This window comes from Ranitomeya variabilis, chromosome 2 (assembly GCF_051348905.1).
Source record: "Ranitomeya variabilis isolate aRanVar5 chromosome 2, aRanVar5.hap1, whole genome shotgun sequence".
Taxonomy (NCBI): Eukaryota; Metazoa; Chordata; class Amphibia; order Anura; family Dendrobatidae; genus Ranitomeya; species Ranitomeya variabilis.
This window is the reverse complement of record NC_135233.1, coordinates 689676682-689702351: the sequence shown is the minus strand read 5'-3', so window position 1 is coordinate 689702351 and position 25670 is coordinate 689676682. Positions and strand designations below refer to the sequence as shown.

General features: G+C 44.8%; 1 protein-coding gene across 1 annotated transcript in view; it reads left to right on the top strand.

Annotated features, from left to right (window-relative positions):
* The window catches only part of LOC143809838 (enoyl-[acyl-carrier-protein] reductase, mitochondrial-like), a 215804-nt gene that overhangs the window by 126596 nt on the left and 63538 nt on the right, over positions 1-25670 (top strand). The window contains exon 5 of the mRNA XM_077292831.1: positions 619-721. Coding sequence (XP_077148946.1) covers positions 619-721 — 103 coding nt within the window. The remainder of the gene's footprint in view (positions 1-618; positions 722-25670) is intronic.

Genomic DNA, 25670 nt, shown 5'->3' with positions numbered 1-25670 from the left:
GTGGAGAAATTTTGTTCTCCACCGTCTCTGGACAGTGTGCTCCGATTATCTCATCTGAGAGAAGCCAGAGCACACTAAGCTGTCACTGATAAAGCTCTGAACAGAGATTGATCGCAAATGTCATAAAATAATCGATCGGCTCTCTCGCATAAGAGAATTTACACTCATGTGAGCGGAATTAATGGTGCTGCATACAGAAAGTGAGAAAAATAATTAAAAATCAGTTACAGTATTACCAAATCTCATCCAAATGTTAATTGAAAAATCATGGCAGAATTTGAATGGGAATTGTTCTGCAGTGAAAATAGTAAATCAGCGCCAAATAATTTTTTGGGGGAAAATTTGCTATAAATATTCCCTCAAAAATTCAGCCTCTTAAGAACATACCCTTATGCTAGTAGCCTTGTGAAATGTCTCATTATATTACAGTTCTCTGCTGCAAGCAAGTTCAAGTTTATCAGACGGTTTGGATTAGTACATGCAGGATTTATGAAATGTCACGATACTATTTATTTTGTCTGCGTATTATCAGAGTTGCCTCTTGTGTGCTTTACGTTTCAATAATAATCTGTAGGGTCTTAATTTTGCCATTGAAAACTGTGTTTTTACCTGCACTAGGAGACACAGTGATTCAAAATGGAGCCAACAGTGCTGTCGGTCAAGCTGTTATTCAGATTTGTGCTTCGATGGGTGTGAATACCATTAATGTAATCAGAGATAGGTAAGAATTATTTAATTCTTAATATTTCCATTCCTCACAAAGAAACAATGCTATATATACATAATAGCGCCATTTTTCCTTGCTAGAGATGATCAGTATTCTTTCTAATCCACGCAAGCATGTGAAAATTATAAGGAATATATATGTACAGGTTACATTTGAATATTTGTGTTTCTTTTTAACATTGCAATTTCAAAACTAAGAAGGCAAACTTGTGGAATTGTGGAAGTCACAGTATTGAAAGATATGTTAATGATATGCAAATGATGAAACAAAACTTTCAAAGCATCTCGATTTATTCAGTGTTGACAATCAGTGTCACTCACATACCAAATACATGCGCTTACACATCTTGTCATGCTGTCAATGAGGTTATTAATCATTGTTTGAGGAATGTTGTGCCATACTGAATGCTATTCCAGCCTCCATTGCGGTCTTGCTTTCCACCATGATAGTCTTTGAGAGCAGTGGCTTGGGGTCGGTGGGACTTTACATCCAATTCATAGCCCAATGTCATACAAATGCCTTCTGATGGTTTTTGTAGACACTGTTTGTCACCTTAGGCTTGGTATGTGATGCACAATTTCACTTGCATTACAGAATGGATCAATCATGGAACTGGTGGTGCAGACATTTCCGCAAAGTCTCAGAGGCGCAGTTTTACAACATGACAACGCCAAGCCACATTTTGCTCATGCTACTGTGGGCAGCCTGCGTGTCCTAAACATGTTATCAAGGTGTGTAGCATCTCCAGATTTGTCTGCCGTTAAGCACATCTGGGACATCATTGGTCAGCAATTGCAAAGGGAGCTGTCAGCGGATATTAGCAGTAATGGCGATGACAACAACAATATAACAGTCTCAATAGTATTTCCTCTGTGCTATCTCTTATGGAGCTTCAATATCTTTCTTCTCTAGCTTCCACGGGCAGCACTCACAACTGTAGGCCCATCACTGCAATGCGCTCTTCAAGCATTTTCGAATATTATACTGGCACTTAATGGGGGTCATGGAATTTCCAGCAAATCCGCAGGTTCTTAGTATCAAGTCACTTCGTACCCTATATGTGCTCCTCACACTGGCAGGCCTGCACCGTGTAACGTACGTCTACATTGGTAACGGACTGGTTCACTCCCATCTCCTGATCACCACTGTAAAAGCCCAGTTCTGTATGGTCATTCATGTTCATCCTTCAGTGTTTGACCTGCGGCGTTCGGATATTGTGTCTCGGCTGGTGTAGACTTGACTTTGGGTCTTTGGGTCTTCCAGACCTTATCTTGACCTCCAGATTTCCTGTTAACTGCCATTTGTTAATTACATTTTGAAATGAGGAAAGGACAACTTGAAAACTCTTTGCTATCTTCTTATAGCATTCTCCTGCTTTGTGGACCTCCACCATTTTCATTTTCACAGTGCTAGGCAGATGCTTAGCTATGGCTGCTGTTTGTTGGCACAAGATTAGAAGAGGCTGGGTTTTTATAACGCTACGAAATTTGCATCACCTGGTTTTTCTTAACGATGATGGTGACTTACAGGCTAATTAAGGTCTGAAACCTCAAGTTATTTTTATGCATTTTATGCATGTTTGCCATTTTAAGACAGGCCACATCTGTGAGTGTACAGTATGTATATATATTTCTCTTTAAAATAAATGTAACGTGAGGTATCAATTTCCCAAAAATGTTGCATGATTCCTAATCTGCATTGAGCAGGGGGTTGGACACGATGACCCTTGAGGTCCCTTCAAACTCTAACATTCAATGATTCTATGAATTTGATGCAAGCAGTGCCCTTTAGAAAAATAAAACTGAGCTACAGCTTACATGGAGTCAGAATTGGTAACTAAAAGCTTGCCCTTTGCACTGCAGTTGGAAGGCACAGCATCAATAAATCATAGGATAATTCGACTATTTTGGATTTGACTATTTTGTGATTTTTCAATTACAATCATGTATTATGCTCATATTGGCAAAGGTTAAAATAGACAAAAAGAGCTAAAAAAAATGATCTGTTTCGTGTTGTCATATACTGCCCTCTTGTGTTCAATGTGGAAACGTATCCCTGTGCCAGACAAGTCACTCTGGGTTTTTCTAAGGCTTCTGTACTGGAGCAGATTGATTTATTGACAGAACTATTAGAAGGTCTGTGCTCATGACACACAGTTAATCTATGTTGTGTAAAACCGATAATATGCTGTTCTTATTTGTGTGGGTGCTACAAAGCGCTCAGGAAATATGTGATGAGAATTCTCTAGCACGAAAAATGCAATAGAATATAATTATGTATGCAGAAAGCGATAAAATAGACTGTACATGTTGAGCTTATATAAAACACTAATAGAACCTATAAATTGATAATGTATGACCTGATGTGTCTTTTTTTTCTTTAATGAGGTGAAGGGAAACTCATTTGCCTTTTATAATATTTCTGGATTTACACAAAACCAAAAATTCAAGGGCAATTTTGGTATAATAATTAGGGTTGAGCGACCTTTACTTTTATAGGATCGGGACTTTTTCAAAAGTCGGGTCGAGTGAAATCGGCCGATCCTATAAAAAAGTCGGGGTCGGGGTCGGCCGAAACTCGAAACCCAATGCAGTGCATTGGGTTTCCAATGGTTCCCAGGGTCTGAAGGAGCGGAAACTCTCCTTCAGGCCCTGGGATCCATATTTAAGTGTAAAATAAAGAATTAAAATTAAAAATATCGCTATACTTACACTCTGACGGGCCCTGGTACTAAGCGGGAACCTTCCTTCCTTAGAATCAGCCTTCCAAGACCTGCGGTGACGTCACGGTGACGTCGCGGCTTGTGATTGGTCGCGCGGCCCCCATGTGACCGCTCGCGCGACCAATCACAAGCCGTGACGTCACCGAAGGCCCTGGAAGGGCTGATTCTTAGGAAGGAAGGCTGCCGGAACGAAGCCGAGGGTGAGTATATTCCTATTAGGTATATACTCACCCTCGGACACGCCCTGCTTCTTTCCGACCGCCTTCCTTCCTAAGAATCAGCCCTTCCAGGGCCTTCGGTGACGTCACGGTGACGTCGCGGCTTGTGATTGGTCGCACGAGCGGTCACATGGGGGCCGCGCCACCAATCACAAGCCGCGACGTCACCGTGACGTCACCGCAGGTCTTGGAAGGCTGATTCTAAGGAAGGAAGGTTCCCGGTTAGTACCAGGGCCCATCAGAGTGTAAGTATAGCGATATTTTTTATTTTAATTCTTTATTTTACACTTAAATCTGAATTCCGATACCAATTCCCGATATCTTAAACATATCGGGAATCGGTATCGGAATTCCGATTCCAGATTCAGAAGATCGCCGACCTCATGGCCGACCCCACACAGGGGTCGGGTCGGGTTTCATGAAACCCGACTTTGCCAAAAGTCGGCGACTTCTGAAAATTGCCGACCCGTTTCGCTCAACCCTAATAATAATGTCTCAGATGGACTCCTCCACTTGAGTCTTCCCACTACTGAGGACGATTTTCATGAGACCATGATCTCTCTAATTAAAGTCTGTTCTTGATCATTGTTCAAAGTAAATCTGTGCTGTGATCAATCTTTATGTGAGCAAAAAAGATTGATCAGAAATAAGGATGAGCGAATGTTCTTGGTGATACTCGGATGTCACTGAAATATCTGGGGGCTTCAATGTGCTTGGCACTCGTTAGTGGGTGCTCAAATTTGAAACTCGAATCCCAGGCCCACATGTTTGGTGCCCATTAAACAGTAAGGCCGGTTTCACATTAGCGTTTCTGTGCACAGCGTAGGCCTACGTACTTATTTCCTTAAGATCTGCATAGATCCGTATGGATCTTGCAGGGATGCTTCCGCATACAACGCATGTCCCTGTGTGCACAATGTTAAATATAGGTATGCAAGATGCATGCGGATCTATGTGGATCTTAAGGGAAGAAGTACTCAGGCCTACGCTGCGCACAGAAAGGCTAATGTGAAACTAGCCTTAATGAGCATACGTAGCCATCTTGGTAGTGGAATTACTGTGATAGGCTGGCAGTATGACATCATCAGAGGTTATAAAGGAACAGGCGCCACCGTGCTTGACTTACTGACGCCATTGCACAGCACAGGGTAAGTTCTTATTGGAGGAAGGGAGTGCTTGTTTAGGGATGTGTGTGCACAATTGAGTGACTCAGAGTCCTCTAGGGTTGATACTGGTGCTGATTATGAACCATCAGACTGCATTTTGCTTCTTGTATCAGATACATTCTGCATTTAGCTCAAGGAAGGACAGTTGAAGGAGCAGGGAGAGTGACAGACTACAGACTGTAGGCAGTGGTTAGGGTTTGCAGTCCAGTGCTAAATATGTATCTGCTGCACGTGACAACATTTTTTTTCTGTGGGTGAAAAAATGTACTATATTTTCATTCATGGAGCATTACGTGCATGGTGGCACATTTCTGTTGTATATAACACTCCAAAAATGAGTTGAAACATTTTTCTTGATTCAATGACTTATCCATAGAATATTTTTGTGCTTTTGGTACATTTTGGTGGTATCTAATGCTCCAAAAAAGCATTGAATATTGTTTCTGGGTTCAATTTCTCATCCATACATTATTACATGCTTTTTGGTATATTTCTGTGATATATGAGACTCCAAAAAAAAAAGCATTGAAAAAATTTTCTGCAGTCAGTTACTAATCCATACAGTATTATGTGCATTGTTGTACACTTCTGTGATATGTAACATTCAAAGAAAGAGTTGAATTTTTATCGATTTAAATACTCACCCATACAGTATTACATGCTCTGTGGTACATTTTGATGGTATATAACACTACAAAAAAGCATTGTGGAATGCAATTACTCATCCATACATTATTACGTGCTTTGTGGTACATTTCTGCATTATATAACACTCCAAAAAAAGGTCTTGAAACATTTATCTGGCTTCAATCACTCATCCATACAGTATTAAATGCTCTGTGACACATTTCAGTAGTATATAACACAAAAAAAGCATTATAAAATTTTTCTGGATTCAGTACTCAGCTATATAGTGTTACGTGCTGTATGGTACATTTTCTTGGTATTTAACACTCCTTATGGTGTAATTTACTTAGTGGGCGTCAAAGATGACAGAATCATAAGAGACTTTCAAAGGAATGTGTTGTGAATTCTGTTTTTGGGCTCCCTCTGGTGGTTACTGGTGGTACTGGCTGACTCTTGTCTTGCACCTGTTTCCATCAGGAAACTGGGAGTTTCCTATTTAGTCTGGCTTCTCAGTCATTCTAGTGCCAGCAATCAATGTTACCAGAGCACCTCTGTTGCTTGCTACCTGCTCCAAGTCTGCAATTCAGCTAAGTTGGATCTTTGGCATTTTTTGTGTTTGTTTGTCCAGCATGCATTTATATTTCTCTTGCTGCTGGAAGCTCTAGTGATCTGAAATTACTACTCCTGTGTCATGAGTTGATAACGGAGTTAAAGTAATTTCAGGATGGCTGTTTAGGGTTTTGAGGTGACCGCGAAGTCCTCTTTTGTATTTTCTGCTATCTAGTCAGAGGGCCTCTCTTTGCTGAATCTATATTCATACTGCGTACGTGTTTTCCTCTTACCTAACCGTTATTATATGTGGGGGGCTACTATCACTTTTGGGGTTTCCCTGGAGGCAAGCCAGGTCTGTGTATTCCTCTACTAGGGGCAGCTAGACCTCCGGCTGGTGCGAGGTGTCTAGGGATAAAACGTAGGCACACCCCCTGGCTACTATTAGTTGCGTGTTAGGTTCAGCGTCGCGGTCATCTGAGATTCCATCATTCCTAGAGCTAGTCCGTTTTTGCCTGAGTCCCTGCCATTGGGAACCATGACAGTATTGCCGGCCCGAATGTATTAAAGGTATTGGCTGAAGAAAGAGAGAAAAAAGAAGTTTCTGACACTTTTTTTTTTTTTTTTTACTCAGAAGTTCTGTCTAGCCATAATTGCAATCTGCTGCTTTTTTCTCTCCTCTTAACCCCTGAATGGCTCTGATCTCAGCTGTTAAGAAATGGATATCCAGAGTTTAGCTACAAACCTGAATACTCTTGCTTCCAAGGTTCAAAATATCCAAGACTATGTTATACATGCTCCTATATTAGAACCCAAGATTCCTATACCTGAGTTCTTTTCTGGAGATAGATCTCGTTTTTTGAATTTTAAGCACAATTGTAAATTGTATCTTTCTCTGAGATCTCGCTCCGCTGGAGACTCCGCTCAGCAGGTTAAAATTGTGATTTCCTTGTTGCGGGGTGACCCCCAGAATTGGGCATTTGCATTGGCACCAGGGGATCCTGCGCTGCTCAGTGTGGATGCGTTTTTTCTGGCACTGGGGTTGCTCTATGAGGAACCTAATTTGGAGATTCAGGCTGAAAAGGCCTTGATAGCCCTTTCTCAAGGGCATGATGAAGCTGAAATATATTGTCAAAAATTTCGAAAATGGTCTGTGCTTACTCAGTGGAATGAGTGCGCCCTGGCGGTGAATTTCAGAGAAGGTCTCTCTGACGCCGTTAAAGATGTCATGGTGGGGTTTCCTACGCCCACAGGTCTGAATGAATCCATGACTATGGCTATTCAGATTGATCGGCGTTTACGGGAGCGCAAATCTGTGCACCATTTGGCGGTGTCTTCTGAGCAGACACCGGAGATTATGCAATGTGATAGAATTCTGTCCAGAAGTGAATGGCAGAATTATAGGCGTAAAAATGGGTTGTGCTTCTACTGTGGTGATTCTGCTCATGTTATATCAGCATGCTCTAAACGCACAAAAAAGGTTGATAAGTCTTTTGCAATTGGCACTTTACAGTCTAAGTTTATTTTGTCTGTAACTTTGATCTGTTCATTATCATCTATTACTGTGGATGCCTATGTGGATTCTGGCGCTTCCTTGAGTCTTATGGATTTGTCCTTTGCCAGACGCTGTGGGTTTAGCCTAGAGCCTTTGGAAGTTCCTATCCCTCTGAAGGGTATCGACTCCACACCATTGGCTAGGAATAAACCACAATAGTCAGAGGGCCTCTCTTTGCTGAATCTATATTCATACTGCGTACGTGTTTTCCTCTTACCTAACCGTTATTATATGTGGGGGGCTACTATCACTTTTGGGGTTTCCCTGGAGGCAAGCCAGGTCTGTGTATTCCTCTACTAGGGGCAGCTAGACCTCCGGCTGGTGCGAGGTGTCTAGGGATAAAACGTAGGCACACCCCCTGGCTACTATTAGTTGCGTGTTAGGTTCAGCGTCGCGGTCATCTGAGATTCCATCATTCCTAGAGCTAGTCCGTTTTTGCCTGAGTCCCTGCCATTGGGAACCATGACAGGAATGACCGGAGAGATATCGGAGCCAGACCAAGGTGGTTAAACCGCGGAGGTGGTAGGAGTCTGCGGTCCGGAAAAAGCCATTTATTTGGAACCACTAAGACCCGAATCCAGACTGCAGCTTTCACCCCTGGGGTTCTTGTGACCTGCAGAAGAGAAAGCCAGAAACTGGAAACTAGTGAGTGGACTGTAGGGCCTAGTCTGGTCAGAAGGACAAGGAGTTGAGCCAGGACCAGGGATCGATAAATGCTACTGGGCCATCCAGCCACAAGGTACCAACTGCTGGCATCCCGGCAGGAGGTCGTTAAGTATGACCGGCAGTGAATATGGGGGTCCATCGAAGAGTTTGGGACCAGTGGACGGTAGAGACAGAGCACTTGCCTAGATGCCTGCAAGAGGTGATTACTGAAACCAAGGTCATGTTCCAAAAAATGGAGGGGCAACATCGCTGGTATTCTGTGGGCATGATGAAGGAAGGGAGCAGGATGGAACTTTCCTGAGGAATGTATGGCCTAGGAGAGTCTCCTTGAGATGGCTCAAGATATGGCTTCTACCACCCCCCAGAGATCAGATTGTCCTTGGGGTTCCCCACCTCCTATGTGAGAGCAGGCAATGGTGCAGGTGACTCAGGGGGCTGGTGCCCATTTCTACATGTTGGGGGCTCTGGCACTGCTGGAAAACCAGGTAACCTAAAGCACAGGTACCTGGAAATCAGGCTCCAGGAGGAATGTGGAGGCAGTCCTCCCAGCCTCCTGAGGAAAGAGAAGAGGAAGCAGAGACCTGAAAAAGACTATTGCATTACCCTCCTTATAATCTTTTCCCGGCTTTGCACTTTCGGCAATGCCTTTATGAATGTAGGAGTACAGCAACTACACTTTAAACATATTTGAATGAGGCACACCAAATGTTTCCTTTCAGGCATTTATGGATGACCCTCATTATTTTTTCCCTGCCTTTTCATTTTCTGCAAAGCCTTTATTAGTGTATGATTACATCAACTCAACTTTCAAAATATTTGAGTTAATTTTTTTTTTACATTTTGGATTTAATTAGCCATCTATACGATTTAACACGGTTCTTGTTACATTACGGTGGTATTTGACACTCCAAAAAAAGGTTAAAAATATTTTTCTGGAATCAATTACTAATTCATATAGTATTCTGTGCTTTGTGGTATATTGCGGTTGTATAGAACACTCCAAAAAAGCATTGAAAAATGTATCTGGATTTAATTAATCATCCATAGAGTATTGGCTGCTTTCTGTGACATTACGGTGGTATATAACACTCCAAAAAAATTCAAAAATTTGTCATTCAATTACTCTTCCATACAGAAATATGTGTATGAATTTTATGGATTCAATTTTTCATCCATACAGTTTAATGCGGTTATTATTACATTACGGTGGTATATAAAACTCCAGAAAACATTCTGAAATATTTGATAGATTCAATTAGTAATTCATACCATTTAAATGATTCTTGTTACATTACAGTGAACAAATTTGGTACTCAGTACTTGGTCCTCAGCTGCCACTATTTCTCCTGGAGTGGCGTTCCCACCTTGTACCAGAACGTGTCCAGAAACATCACCCGTGTCCTTACCAACACAGTTACTGGGATTGTCCACTTGACAACCAAAAAGTGGACAAGCACTCATGGCCAGGGACACTACATTTTACTGATGGCACACTGGGTGAACATTGTAGCGGCCGGGGCTGAGTCCAATTCTGACACAGTACATGTGCTACCGACACCAAGGATTGATGGCCCTACTTATATCAGTGTTTTCTCCACCTCCTAAACAGTTCCTACACTCCCTCCTGCTCATCCTCATCCTCCATCTCCAATGTGCTATCTCAAAGCACACATCAGCTGGAAGCTCTGCAGCACTGCCTCAGCAAGGCGGCAACAGGCTCTGCTGAAGCAAATTTGTCTAGGAGACAAACTAAACACCACGGCACAGTTATTGAACGGAATAACAGACCAGACAGATCTGTGGCTCTCGCCACTAAACTAATGACGACAACCTGGTGGTGCGTGTGAAGCTTGACAAGCTCACACACGTACCATGCTTGGCCCATGTGCTCAACTTGGTAGTGAAGTGATTTCTGAAAACCTACCCAAATTTGCTAGAGCTTCTGGTCAAGGTATGCAGCATCAATATATAGAAAAATAAGGCTAAAAGCCACAGCCAGCTCACCGACAGACCGAAGGAGCACGGAGATTTCGTCCCGACCAAGATGTGCAGCAATGGAAGATGAGGAAAAGGTGTGTACTCCAGCTCCTAAAATCTTGAAATTCTTTATTGGTGCATATAAATATAGCGTGATTAAAATCCTTGCTCAAAGGTGGATGCAGTCATGAGGATAGACAACGCGTTTCGATCTATGCGATCTTAATCATGTCTAACAGCATATGAACATTGCCAGTATTCATAGTACTAAGAAACCAATCACTGTGAATTACACAATCACATGACTGAAAAGTCGCTGGTCCTACTATATACCATCTAACAATAAAACTAAGTGTTGAGAAAATAAAAGCCATTTAACAATAATGATATATTATTTCATTTTTCTTATTTAAACCTAACGGTGATCTTGTTTGTAAAGTGTATATCCAATACGCCTCCCTGGTTAGGAGGCGTCTTGATATCCCCACCACGATTTGAGCATTTAACCAATTCTGTGCCCTGAACAGCCATCGCTGCAATATTACCTCCGTGGCAAGTAGCAAAATGTTTGGCAACCATAGATACATTTCTATTACCACCATAGAAATTACATGTATCTCTTATGTGTTCAGAGATTCTCGTTTTGAGCTTTCTGGTGGTGCATCCCACATATGAAACTTTACACTGTGTACAATTGATCTTATATACCACGTTTTTAGAGTGGCAATTAATGAAGTCTCTAATTTTATAGCTTTTAGAGTTGTCATAATTAGTAAATATATTGCCTGATTGGCTTGATGCACATGTGCTACATGCGATAGTGCCGCATTTATAGAAGCCTTTGCATTCCAACCATGTATTGGATCTAGATTTGGATGTATATTGACTTGGAGAAATTAAATCCCCTATGGTTGGAGCTCTTCTGGCTACTATATTTATGCCGTCATATAGTATATTTGACAAAATGTCATCCTGTTCAAAAATTGTTAGCCGTTTATGTATAATTGATTTGATCTCATTAAAGTGGGAACTATACTGAAGGCAAATATACTGTTTATTTTGTTTAGCTGCCCTCCTTTTTTTAGATTTAAGATTAGATTTTAATAAATTCTCTCTATATTTTTTATCTACCATATTTCAGGCTCTTTTTCGACACTATTTAGGATAACTGCGCTTATCAAGTCGTATTTCCAAATTGTCAAACTCAGTTTCTCTATCTATTGCTTTGCTGCAGTTTCTCTTGAGTCTGGTGAATTCTCCCACCGGTATGGATTTAATTGTGTGGGAGGGGTGACTACTCTTGGCGTGTAGAACCGTATTTCCACTCATGGGTTTAATATGCCTTTTACTGTGAATAGATTTACCGCACCCACCCTCCAATTCCAGATCAAGAAACAATATACACTTTTTGTTGTGCCTGTACGTAAACCTAATACCAAAACCATTACCATTAACATATTCCATGAATTCCGGTATGGCAGACACATCACCCCCCCCCCCCCCCCCCAAATAATGAGGGTGTCGTCGATGTATCTGCCATACCAGAACAAATAATCAAGAAACGGGTTATCAACAGAATAAATGTACACAGATTCCCAAAAAGCCATAGTCAGGTTTGCAAGCGATGGGGAGTACTTATCTCCCATAGGAACTCCAGGCCTTTGTCTGTAAATTGTCTTATTAAATGAAAAATCATTATGCTTAAGTAAGAAAAATGCCACTTGCAATATACAGTATACTGTATCAGATCCTGTGAATAAAGATTATAGTTATTCAGATGAAACTCTAAGGTTCTCATGGCAACATCATGTGGTATGCTCATGTAAAGTGAAATTACATCACAACAGAGCCACGAAAAACCTTCTTGCCATGTTTTTCTGGAGAAAGTTTTTAGTACTTCTCGAGTCCTTGATGTAACCTGGCATCCTTCTTACTAACGGTTGCAATAATGAATCCAACCACTCACACATATGTTCAGTCATAGATCCGACCCCTGAAACTATGGGTCTAATGGGTGGTATGCCATTACCCTTGTGGACTTTGGGAAGTCCATATATGTACCATGTTTGGCCCATGTGCTCAACTTGGTAGTGAAGTGGTTTCTGAAAACCTACCCAAATTTGCTACAGCTTCTGGTCAAGGTATGCAGCATCAATGGCCATTTCTGCAAGTCAGCTACAGCTGCTGCCGTTCTGGCAGTTCTGTAGCACTGCATGCAAATGCCAGCTCACTGACTGGTGTGCGAAACACCCACACACTGGAACTCCAAACTGCATGTGCTGGCAAGGCTTTGTGTACAGTAGAGGTCAGTTGTGGTATACCAGGTCCAACATGCCCTTGGGTGTTTTAGTGAGCCTCTGCACATAAAATTGAAGACTGGGCATGGATGTCTGACATTTGTGCAGTTCTTCAAGACCCTGAAAACTCCACAAAGATGGTGAGCGGCGATGATGCCATCATCAGTGCAATGATCCCACTTCTGTGCCTACTTAAAGAGTCACTGCTAACAATGAAGCTTTGCATTCAGACTAGGTGGAGATACTACCCATCCCTGCCTCATCTCATGTGCTAAGTGGGGAATGAGTAACAATGAGAATGTGAAGGCTGAGGAGTAGGAGAAACAGGAGCGCAATAGAGGCTAGTACCCACACAAGCTTTGTCCCATCTCTCCTATGTGGATGGGCTGAGGAGGGGAATGAGGGGTAAGAGATGGAGAGAAGTCATCATGGTGCAGACAGGGAAGTGTTGGCTGTAGGAAACTTGGCACTTATGGCAGATTTTATGTACTGCTGCCTTTCATGTGGCCTAAGTGTTACATTCAGCTTGTCAAAAAAAGAGTAATGGTTATTCATCCTGCCAGACACACGCTACAAGGAGAACCTTACATCTTTCCTTTCTGAGGCAGAAAAGTCTATTCAATTGGTGCTATCAGACAATGCTAGTGGCAGAGGGCAAGCCTCCTTGCCCAACCAAGGAGGAGAAGAGGAGAAGGTGACACAGAACAGAGGCAGGGGTACACTTTAAAAGGCATAGGTCAATTTCATGACACCATCCCAGCGTACAGGCCCTAATGACTGGTATTTTTGACAAGGAAGGAAAAAATGTTAAGGATGGTCAAGCAATACCTGATCGACAAAATCAGCATACTCCCTAATTCGTCTGTAACCTTCAGGTATTGGGTCTCAAAGCTGGACACTGGGCATAAACTGTCCCTCTATGCCTTGGAGGTATTGTGCTGCCCTGCCTCTAGCATCTTGTTTGAGCAGGTTGGGGGGTCTAAAGAGATAGGCGCTTTCACCTATTAACAGAAAGTGCTGACAGGCTCACTCTGATAAAAATGAACAAAGCTTGGATTAGCCCCCACTTTTCCACACCACCAGATGAGATGACAGCAGAACATGAATTGTTTTTAATGTTCAATATTTGAATGAGGCCTGACAGTTGTTGCCTGCACGGGTCTCAGGATGACTGAATGACTCTACTTATAATTTTTTCCTGGCTTTGTACTGTGTGCAGAGCCGTTGAGTGTAGGAGTACCACAACTGTACTTTGTTGCAATATTTGAATGCCTTCAAAGGTGTATGGATGACCCTGCCTGTAATTTTTGTCAGGCATTGCAATTAGTGCATAGCCCTTATGAGTCTAGGAGTACCACTACATGACAATTTGAACAGAATGTGTATGAAGCCCTCCTTTATATCTAATATAAGGTGTATCTGATAACCTTTTCCATCACATTTTTGCCATTTCTTGCTTCCTTCATAAATTACTCTGAAATGTACAATTTTTTAATAAAAATGTAAGTTTTGGTTTACTTAAATTATAATTTTAATAAATTATTTGAAAATGTTGCCTTATATACAAGTCATTATACAGGAAATAATGTTTATTGAAATTTTTTTCCTGTAAACTCCAAATTCTCATCAATTTTGAATGTTTTATTGTCAGTCCTTAAAGTGGAGTAAAATTGTGATACCATGGGTCTCAGCAGCGATCTGGGAGTAGGAGATGCTTCCAGGGATCTTCCCCATTCTGTTCTCCTATCCATTTCAACAATTTAACTGCCCCCATACCCCCTTGTAAAGTCTGCTGGAAAAAATGCTCAGATTACCCATTGACTCCCATTATACTAGTTACTCAAAATGAGCATTCGAGCATTAGGAATTTCTCTCTTTGAGTAATGAGGCATCTGAGAATTCACCCCGGTGTTAAAAATAAGGCATGTGCTGCTTCTAATAATAATAGAAATAAGGGGGAGTGAACACGGTTGCCAACTGTTCCGAAACTCCTTAACAGTCCATAAAAATAGGGCACATTTTATCCTGTGTGATTTTTTTGGAAACAAAGAAACGTCTACAGATTATTTTCACTGCAATTATCACCATTTTACAATAAATGCAGTTGACGTCTTCAGATCAGAATTACGGGTTGTAGATACATATCACTTATACTTTTAATAATTTACTATGGTTCTACAACGGGTCTGCAAATAAATATTATCTATCCATTATTTTTTGATAAGCTGTCCAGAAAAAAATACTCAAGCTGCCAACTCTTGCATTGAAAGACCATTCATGCTTACTCATTTATGATGATTGTAAGGTGAAAGTGAAAACAAGGACTGACTCATTTCCTAAATTGTTTATCTGCACTCATTTTGCCATCTACAGTTGTGCTCAAAAGTTTACATACCCCGGCAGAATTTTTGCTTTCTTGCTCTTTTTTTAGAGAATACGAATGATAACACCAAAACTTTTTCTCCACTCATGTTTAATGGTTGGGTGAAGCCATTTATTGTCCAACTACTGTGCTTTCTCATTTTAAATCATAGTGACAACCCAAAACATCCAAATTACCCTGATCAAAAGTTTACATACAATGGTGATTTTGGTCTAATAAAATGCACAGAAGTTGACACAAATGGGTTTGAATGGCTACTAAAGGTAACATCCTCACCTGTGACCTGTTTGCTTGTAATCAGTGTGTGTGCATAAACGCTTAGTAAGTTTCTGGGATCCAGACAGACTCTTGCATCTTTCATCCAGCCACTGACATTTCTGGATTGTGAGTCATTGGGAAAGCAAAAGAATTGTCAACGGATCTAGGGGAAAAAGTAGCTGAACTGTATAAAACAGGAAAGGGATACAAGAAGATATCCAAGGAATTGGTAATGCCAGCCTGTAGCATTCAAACTGTGATTAACAAATGGAAAATCAGGGGCTCTGTAAAACCAAAACCACGGACAGGTAGACCAACAAAAAATTTGTCCACAACTGCCAGGAATATTGTTCAGGATGCAAAGAAAAACCCACAAATAACAGCAGCTGAAATACTGGACTCTGAAAACTAGTGATGTGGCTGTTTCAAGATGCATAATAAGGAGGCACTTGAAGAAAAATGGGATGCATGGTCAAGTCACCAAAAGAAAGCCATTACTGTGCAAATGCCACAAAGTATCTACAATATGCAAAACAACACAGAGACAAGCCTCATAACTTCTGTAACAAGGTAATTTAGAGTGATGAGACCAAAATTGAACTTTTTGGCCACAACCATAAACATTACATTTGGAGAGAGGTCAACAAGGTCTATGATGAAAGGAACATCATTCCTACTGTAAAGCATAGACCTAATTTCCGAAGGAAAAAATGATGTACTAGTCCATAAACAAAAATATACAAAATCTTTATTAAAGACATTTAAAATACAAAAAGACAACATTCACCAGGTGTTTGTCAGTTTACAACCTGTAACAATATAACACCAAGGTCCCCACCCCCACCGGTTACCCCACCATATATAACAACTCAACTATAATGCTTTCTAACAAAGAATAAATACTGGTGCTCATGCACCTATCGTATACCACATATATGTGAGATCCACTGCGATATATCTCGCTATGAAAACCTATACAGGGGCTCAGTTAGTAATTTACTTATATATCACACCCTACACCAATATAAGGCACGCACTAATGTAAGGGTATCACAAGGATATCCATATTATAATATTATTAATATCTATATGATTGATTATCAATGTTACCTTTAAAAAATATATATAACTAGTGCTACGCCTTATTTTTAACAGGTGCAGGGCGTATAGTCACATACAGATATCAAGGAAATATCCTTCGGTTTCTCAACCTAACACATGTGTGAGTGACCATAAATAACTCCCTATAGCGGGCCTCATGCTAGGAACAATAACTATGTACTTACATCAATGCAGGATATGCAGCAGATACGGGGAACCAGGGGGGGTGAGCGCCCGCCCCAACGCGCGTTTCGGTCCGTCCTTCGTCCGCTGTTTTCATAGCGGGATATATCGCAGTGGATCTCACATATATGTGGTATACGATAGGTGCATGAGCACCAGTATTTATTCTTTGTTAGAAAGCATTATAGTTGAGTTGTTATATATGGTGGGGTAACCGGTGGGGGTGGGGCCCTTGGTGTTATATTGTTACAGGTTGTAAACTGACAAACACCTGGTCAATGTTGTCTTTTTGTATTTTAAATGTCTTTAATAAAGATTTTGTATATTTTTATTTATGGACTAGTACATCATTTTTTCCTGCAGAAATTAGGTCTATGTATATTGATGTGTCCTCAGTATAAGGTTTCCACATAGGGTGGTATTATAAATTATTATATACATATTGAATGTTTTACAATTCCCCCCTAAAAAAATATGTGGTATTGTTGTTTGTTAGTGATTTACCTACTGTAAAGCATGTAGTTGGATCGCTGATGTTTTGGGGATGTATGAGCTCAAAGGCACATGAAACTTGGTCAAAGTTGAAGGAAAGATGAATGCAGCATTTTATCAGCATATACTGGAGGCAAATTTGCAGTCATCAGCCTGGAATCTGGTGAATCTATGACTCCATGTTTATGCTATAGGAATTATACTAATTACTGGATTTTTCCACTATATACCGTAGTTGGCTAGACTATGCCTCATGGCCGCTTTTGTTCTATTTGGTGTTACTTTGTCAGTTTGCTTGATATTGATTATATAAAACTCAGCATATCTGCAAGAAAAACCAACAGGTTCTGGATTTCAAACACGCACTACGAATCAGTTTATGGTGCGTAAAAAAAAAAAAAGGACATGAGATTTCTATAACTCCCATCAATTATGCTCTAATTGTACTGTAAGAAACTGTGTTTTTATGCAGCGCTAAAAACTCACCAAAAACTCATCTTGAGAACTTACACAGATTGATAAACACCCAAATAGACTTAGAGAGAGAGTTCCTAGTCGTTGCCGGGATCTTGTGAGTAGTGTTGAGCATTCCGATACCGCAAGTATCGGGTATTGGCCGATACTTGCGGTATCGGAATTCCGATACCGGGATTCCGATACTTGCCGCGTATCGGATACCGGAATCGGAAGTTCTAAGATTCAAAAAGCAGAAATTCAGCCAATGAGATTGATTCCAAGTGTGGGCACATCCTGTTTAGCATGGAGGGCATGAAACTACTGGCAAGGCTGTGATTGGCTGGTGTAATGATGTCATGATGCAGTTTAAAAGTCGCTGGCGCCATTTTGCGATCACTCTGCTGTGAATTCAGTTAGTGACAGGACGCTGTTTGCTGACTGAGGGACAGTTTAGAGATAGCGATTTGCTTCTTTGTGCTTTCCAAAGGCTAATTTAGCAACCGCTGTGTTCACCTACTATTCACCTTGCTTTTGCCTTGTAGCGCTGTTTTCACAGCGATCTGCAGGGTCTGTGTGTGTGTGTGTGTGAGTGCAGCCCAGTCTCCAGTCTGAGTGCAGCCACATAGGCCATCCATAGTTGGTTGTATTCAGTTCAGGGAGGGTGGTTCATTGCCTCATACTGTTCCTTTTTTTTTTTTTTTTCCCAAGTAGTGTAGTCTGCTGCTAATTTATTCAAAAAAATCCTATTAGTGTCTTTCCACCCGTCTCCAGCTAATTTGTGGAAAAACACTACATAGGATAAAGTAGAGGAGGGTTTTTGGGCCTTGCAGCGCCGTTTACGGCTGTCTGCACGGTCTCCGTGTGACTGCAGCTCGCCCTGTAATCTGTGAGCAGCTGTAGCCTGGTTGTCTCCAGCTCAGGGTTTTTCACTGCGTCATACCGCCAAATCAATTTTCTTTTTTTTCAAAGTAGTGTAGTCTGCTGCTAATTAATTTAAAAAAATCCTATTAGTGTCTTTCCACCCGTCTCCAGCTAATTTGTGGAAAAACACTACATAGGATAAAGTAGAGGAGGGTTTTTGGGCCTTGCAGCGCCGTTTACGGCTGTCTGCACGGTCTCCGTGTGACTGCAGCTCGCCCTGTAATCTGTGAGCAGCTGTAGCCTGGTTGTCTCCAGCTCAGGGTTTTTCACTGCGTCATACCGCCAAATCAATTTTCTTTTTTTTCAAAGTAGTGTAGTCTGCTGCTAATTAATTTAAAAAAATCCTATTAGTGTCTTTCCACCCGTCTCCAGCTAATTTGTGGAAAAACACTACATAGGATAAAGTAGAGGAGGGTTTTTGGGCCTTGCAGCGCCGTTTACGGCTGTCTGCACGGTCTCCGTGTGACTGCAGCTCGCCCTGTAATCTGTGAGCAGCTATAGCCTGGTTGTCTCCAGCTCAGGGTTTTTCACTGCGTCATACCGCCAAATCAATTTTCTTTTTTTTCAAAGTAGTGTAGTCTGCTGCTAATTAATTTAAAAAAATCCTATTAGTGTCTTTCCACCCGTCTCCAGCTAATTTGTGGAAAAACACTACATAGGATAAAGTAGAGGAGGGTTTTTGGGCCTTGCAGCGCCGTTTACGGCTGTCTGCACGGTCTCCGTGTGACTGCAGCTCGCCCTGTAATCTGTGAGCAGCTATAGCCTGGTTGTCTCCAGCTCAGGGTTTTTCACTGCGTCATACCGCCAAATCAATTTTCTTTTTTTTCAAAATAGTGTAGTCTGCTGCTAATTTATTCAAAAAAATCCTATTAGTGTCTTTCCACCCGTCTCCAGCTAATTTGTGGAAAAACACTACATAGGATAAAGTAGAGGAGGGTTTTTGGGCCTTGTAGCGCCGTTTACGTCTGTCTGCACGGTCTCCGTGTGACTGCAGCTCTATCTGTTGTCAGTTCAGCCCCCAAAAAATAAATAAATAATAAAGTTCACCAAACACACCAGTTACACCACTTTACATTTCTGTAGGCCACATTAGCTCATATTTGTGTCTAGTCCACACTTTAGATAATTAGTGCTTCTTATACCTGTTAGGAGGAGTTGCTCAGGAATAAGCACACAAATCCGTTAGTACTTTTCTGCTTATCTTTATCAGTCAACCAAGATGAAGAAGGCAGTGAGTAAGGCACGGGGGCGTGGGAGCCGTCGCGGAGCAGGGAGGGAACGTGGGGATTCTGTGCCTGCTGCGGGCACCGGTGACTCATCAGCACCCACTTTCACCAGGCAACAGTCGTTCATGCGAAGCTTTGTGTCCGAGCGCCGTACACCGCTGCTGCGTGAAGAACAAATTGAAGCTGTTGTCGGATGGATGGCAGCTAATGCATCAACTTCCATTAGTGCCACATCCTCTCAGACACAGAGCACTGGAGAGCAGCCATCTGTCTCTTCACCACCTGCCAAATTGCCCAGGCAGACAGAGAGCCCAGGACAGGAGCCGTCTCTACTTCTGTTCTCTGAATCTCTTGGCTTGGAAACAGGGGGCCAGCCAAGCAGCATTGGAGAAATGGAAGAAGAGGCAGGGTGCAGTGATGCCCAACAGCTTTTTCTGTCTTCCTCTGAAGAGGCGGGTGGGCCAGTGGCTCCGGTCACCACATCGCAGGCCGCATCAGCTGATGATGACACTCAGGTGCCACTTACTGGTGCGTGCTCTGCTGCTGAGACTACCCAGGAGGAGCAGTTGGGGGCAGAGGGTAGTGTAGATGATGAGGTCCTCGACCCATCTTGGCGTGAGGGACAGGAAGGTGGTGGGAGCAGCTCTGAGGAAGAGATTCCCCGTATGGCCCAAAGAGGGAGAGGGAGGGGGAAGACTGCGGATCCTGCAGCCTCCGCTTTGGCACCCGTTAGGAGCATGTCTCTTCCAAAAGCCAAAAAGGGCGCTCCCAAGACTTGCAGTGCCTGGTCCTTTTTTGACACAGTTGCAGATGACATTTGCTATGTCAGATGCAACGTGTGTCATCAAAAAGTCAAAAGAGGGAAAAATGTCAGCAACCTCAATACCTCCAACATGTGGAAACATGTGCGCAACAGGCACCCGGCGGAGTTAGAAAAACACACTGAAGAGGTAGGCCAACCAACAGCGGCAGCTACCACCTCTTCAGCTCGTGTTGCCTCTTCCTCTACCTCACACGCAGCTGGTTCGGCGTCCTCCCAGGATCGCCGTGGAAGAACCTCTGCCCCTGTTGTCCAGAGACCCGCTGTAATTCCACCCGCAGCGCCACTTTCCCAGTCATCCACACACTCCCAGCCCAGTCTACAGCCATCGGTAGTACAGGCATGGGAGAAAAGGCGGCCTTTCTCGTCAAACCACCCACGAGCACAGGCTCTGACTGCAGGCATTGCCAAACTTCTGTCACTGGAAATGCTGTCATTCAGGCTGGTGGAGACTGACAGCTTCCGTGACTTGATGTCATTGGCAGTCCCACAGTACAATGTGCCCAGCCGCTTTTACTTCAGCAGGCAAGCCGTCCCTGCCCTGCAGAAGCATGTGGAGGGACACATAAAACACGCGCTACTGAACGCCGTCAGTAGCAAGGTCCACCTCACCACCGATGCGTGGACCAGTCAACATGGACAGGGGCGATACCTTTCCCTCACTGCCCATTGGGTTAATGTCGTTGAGCCGGGTACAGACCGTGCGAGTGGCGCAGGACGTGTCCTGCCCACTCCAAGGATTGCAGGAATCCATTCTGTACGCATTGACTCCTCCTCTTACACCAGTTCCTCAGAATCATCGCTGCAGGAGCCGTCACAGTCCACCTCCACATGGACCCGTGATGAACGTGTACCTGTTACGACCGACATGAGCACAGCCGTGGCCAAACGTCAACAGGCCGTCTTGAAATTAATTTTCTTGGGGAATCGTAGCCACACAGCGCAGGAGCTCTGGAATGCCATCAAGCAGGAGAGCGATGTGTGGTTTGTGCCAGCGAATCTCCAGCCAGGCATGGTAGTGTGTGATAATGGCCGAAATCTGGTGGCAGCTCTGGGCCTCGGCAACCTCACTCACATCCCATGTCTGGCACATGTGCTCAATTTGGTCGTGCAGAGCTTTTTGAGGGACTATCCGGATCTTGATGCACTGCTGCACAAGGTCCGCCTAGAGTGTGCTCACTTGCGGCGTTCCAGCACGGCAAAAGCGCGCATTGCGGCTCTGCAGCGCCGACACCGCCTGCCGGAACATCGCATCATATGTGACCTACCTACCAGGTGGAATTCCACGTTACATATGTTGGAGCGGTTGTGTGAGCAGCAGCAAGCTGTAATGGAGTACCAGCTGCTTCAGGCGCAAAAAAGTCGCAGTCAGCGCCGTACAGACTTCACAACCACAGAGTGGGCCACTATGAATGACGTCTGCCAGGTTTTGCGTCCCTTTGATTATTCCACGCGGATGGCGAGTGCAGATGATGCACTAGTCAGCATGACTGTCCCCCTTATCTGCCTGCTTGAAAAATCACTGCAAGCGCTAAGGGATGATGTTGTGGAAGAGGTGGAGGATGAGGATTCACCATTTCCATCATCTTCTGGACAGTCAGCGCCACGTGGTTCCTCACAAACGCGTAGGCAGGGGACCGTTTGTGAGGAGGATGAGGAGGAGTCAATGGAGGAGGAAGACATCCGTCCAGAGGAGGGAGTTACACAATTGTCCAGTACTCAGTGTGTACAGCGAGGGTGGGGTGATGACGAGCGGGCAGAGATCACGCCTCCAGCAGGGGACAGCGTTTCTTGGGCAGTTGGCAGTCTGCAGCACATGGTGGATTACATGCTGCAGTGCCTGAGAAACGACCGCCGCATCGCCCACATTCTCAACATGTCTGATTATTGGGTGTTCACCCTCCTCGATCCTCGCTACCGGGACAACGTAGAAAGCCTCATCACACCGTTGAACCGGGAGCGAAAAATGCGGGAGTACCAAGACACACTGGTCAATTCCATCATCTTCTCCATTCCAACTGAGAGAAGTGCTGCTAGTGCATTCCAAAGCAGCTCAGTGCGTCCAGGCCGTGGTGGAGGCTCTGCACAAAGAGGGAGCAGAAGCAGTGCCTCTGCCCAAGGCAAGACCAGTATGGCCGAACTGTGGCACAGTTTTCTGTGCCCGCCACAAAAGTCTACACCATCACAGACGGCTCCAGTCAGCAGGAGGCAACGGTTCCGTCAGATGGTGACAGACTACATGTCTTGCCCTCTTGCTGTACTCCCAGACGGCTCTTCCCCTTTCAAGTTTTGGGTCTCAAAGCTGGATACATGGCCAGAGCTAAGCCAGTATGCATTGGAGGTGCTGTCTTGCCCTGCGGCCAGTGTATTATCGGAACGTGTCTTTAGTGCTGCAGGTGGTGTACTAACTGACCGTCGCATGCGACTATCCTCCGATAACGTTGACCGGCTTACTTTCCTGAAAATGAACAAGGCCTGGATCTCGCCGGAATTTGCCACTCCTCCTCCTGATTGAATAATTAGGTCACTGTATACGTTATCCAGGTCTCCTGATGTGTTCATCTTTCTACCACCTGAACTTAAATTCCTGGGCTCCAACACCGCCAGTTGAGGCTCAGACGTGCCGTCTGCACAGTCAAAACATACGACCCAGTGTTATTGGGTTTCAGTAATGTCAGCTGATCCCCAGCTGTGTAGCCGGCAATGTGTCATGCGACCGCCACGCTGACACAACAACTGAAATGTAAGGGAATCTGTCCCCCCCCCCCCAAGGCGTTTGTTACTGAAAGAGCCACCTTGTGCAGCAGTAATGCTGCCCAAGGAAAAGGTAGCTATTTTTGTTTAGCTCCTTGCACACGCAGAACTTAACACTTATAAAATGTGTCCACTGATACCGTAAAACCGTCCCGGAGGTGGGACTTTACTTCGTAATGTGACGCAGCCCAGCCGTCATTCCTACCCCCCCGGCGCCGCGCACCGGCTCCTCAGCGTTGTTTTATTCCGTCCTGGAGCCTGCGCTGTTATGTTATCCCGTGGCCAGGCACACTTAGCGCTGCCCGTCTTCTGGCATCATTTGGTGTCTGGATGGCTGCGCCTGTGCGGCCGCGCTGGCAGAGAGCCCGCCTCGCAGTGTCTTCTGATTTAATCCCACTGGGGGCCTGGGATCCATGGACATGCGCAGTGCATATCTGAACCTCCACCTCTCACTCATTTCCCTATGGCTTCTTCAGACTGTTCGGTGTCAGCTGGTCAATAACAGCATGCCACGGCCGTGACACCGCACAGTCTGAAGAAGCCATAGGGAGATGAGTGAGAGGTGGAGGTTCAGATATGCAGTGCGCATGTCCATGGATCCCAGGCCCCCAGTGGGATTAAATCAGAAGACACTGCGAGGCGGGCTCTCTGCCAGCGCGGCCGCACAGGCGCAGCCATCCAGACACCAAATGATGCCAGAAGACGGGCAGCGCTAAGTGTGCCTGGCCACGGGATAACATAACAGCGCAGGCTCCTTGACGGAATAAAACAACGCTGAGGAGCCGGTGCGCGGCGCCGGGGGGGTAGGAATGACGGCTGGGCTGCGTCACATTACGAAGGAAAGTCCCACCTCCGGGACGGTTTTACGGTTGCAGGGGACACATTTTATAAGTGTTTAGTTCTGTGTTTGCAAGGAGCATGATGAAAAGAGCCACCTTTTCCTTTTGCATCTTTTGTGCTGCACAAGCTGGCTCTTTCAGCTACAAACGCCTTGGGGGGGGGTTAAAGGTTCCCTTTCGACTTTCTCAGGCTTCGGCCTACATTGTGTTCCTCTGCTTTTCCACCTGTCCCTGGGCTCCAACACCGCCAGTTGCCGTCCAGAAGTGCTGTACGCACAGTCAACAGTCCCTCCTCTGTTATTGGGGTTCAGTAACGTCAGCTGTTCCCCTGCTGTGTGTGTGGCAATCCCTCCTACCTCCTCCAACCTCCTCCTCCTCCACCCGTCCCTGGGCTCCAACACCGCCAGTTGCCGTCCAGAAGTGCTGTACGCACAGTCAACAGTCCCTCCTCTGTTATTGGGGTTCAGTAACGTCAGCTGTTCCCCTGCTGTGTGTGTGGCAATCCCTCCTACCTCCTCCAACCTCCTCCTCCTCCACCCGTCCCTGGGCTCCAACACCGCCAGTTGCCGTCCAGAAGTGCTGTACGCACAGTCAACAGTCCCTCCTCTGTTATTGGGGTTCAGTAACGTCAGCTGTTCCCCTGCTGTGTGTGTGGCAATCCCTCCTACCTCCTCCAACCTCCTCCTCCTCCACCCGTCCCTGGGCTCCAACACCGCCAGTTGCCGTCCAGAAGTGCTGTACGCACAGTCAACAGTCCCTCCTCTGTTATTGGGGTTCAGTAACGTCAGCTGTTCCCCTGCTGTGTGTGTGGCAATCCCTCCTACCTCCTCCTACCTCCTCCAACCTCCTCCTCCTCCACCTGCCCCTGGGCTCCAACACCGCCAGTTGCCGTCCAGAAGTGCTGTACGCACAGTCAACAGTCCCTCCTCTGTTATTGGGGTTCAGTAACGTCAGCTGTTCCCCTGCTGTGTGTGTGGCAATCCCTCCTACCTCCTCCAACCTCCTCCTCCTCCACCCGTCCCTGGGCTCCAACACCGCCAGTTGCCGTCCAGAAGTGCTGTACGCACAGTCAACAGTCCCTCCTCTGTTATTGGGGTTCAGTAACGTCAGCTGTTCCCCTGCTGTGTGTGTGGCAATCCCTCCTACCTCCTCCAACCTCCTCCTCCTCCACCCGTCCCTGGGCTCCAACACCGCCAGTTGCCGTCCAGAAGTGCTGTACGCACAGTCAACAGTCCCTCCTCTGTTATTGGGGTTCAGTAACGTCAGCTGTTCCCCTGCTGTGTGTGTGGCAATCCCTCCTACCTCCTCCTACCTCCTCCAACCTCCTCCTCCTCCACCTGCCCCTGGGCTCCAACACCGCCAGTTGCCGTCCAGAAGTGCTGTACGCACAGTCAACAGTCCCTCCTCTGTTATTGGGGTTCAGTAACGTCAGCTGTTCCCCTGCTGTGTGTGTGGCAATCCCTCCTACCTCCTCCAACCTCCTCCTCCTCCACCCGTCCCTGGGCTCCAACACCGCCAGTTGCCGTCCAGAAGTGCTGTACGCACAGTCAACAGTCCCTCCTCTGTTATTGGGGTTCAGTAACGTCAGCTGTTCCCCTGCTGTGTGTGTGGCAATCCCTCCTACCTCCTCCAACCTCCTCCTCCTCCACCCGTCCCTGGGCTCCAACACCGCCAGTTGCCGTCCAGAAGTGCTGTACGCACAGTCAACAGTCCCTCCTCTGTTATTGGGGTTC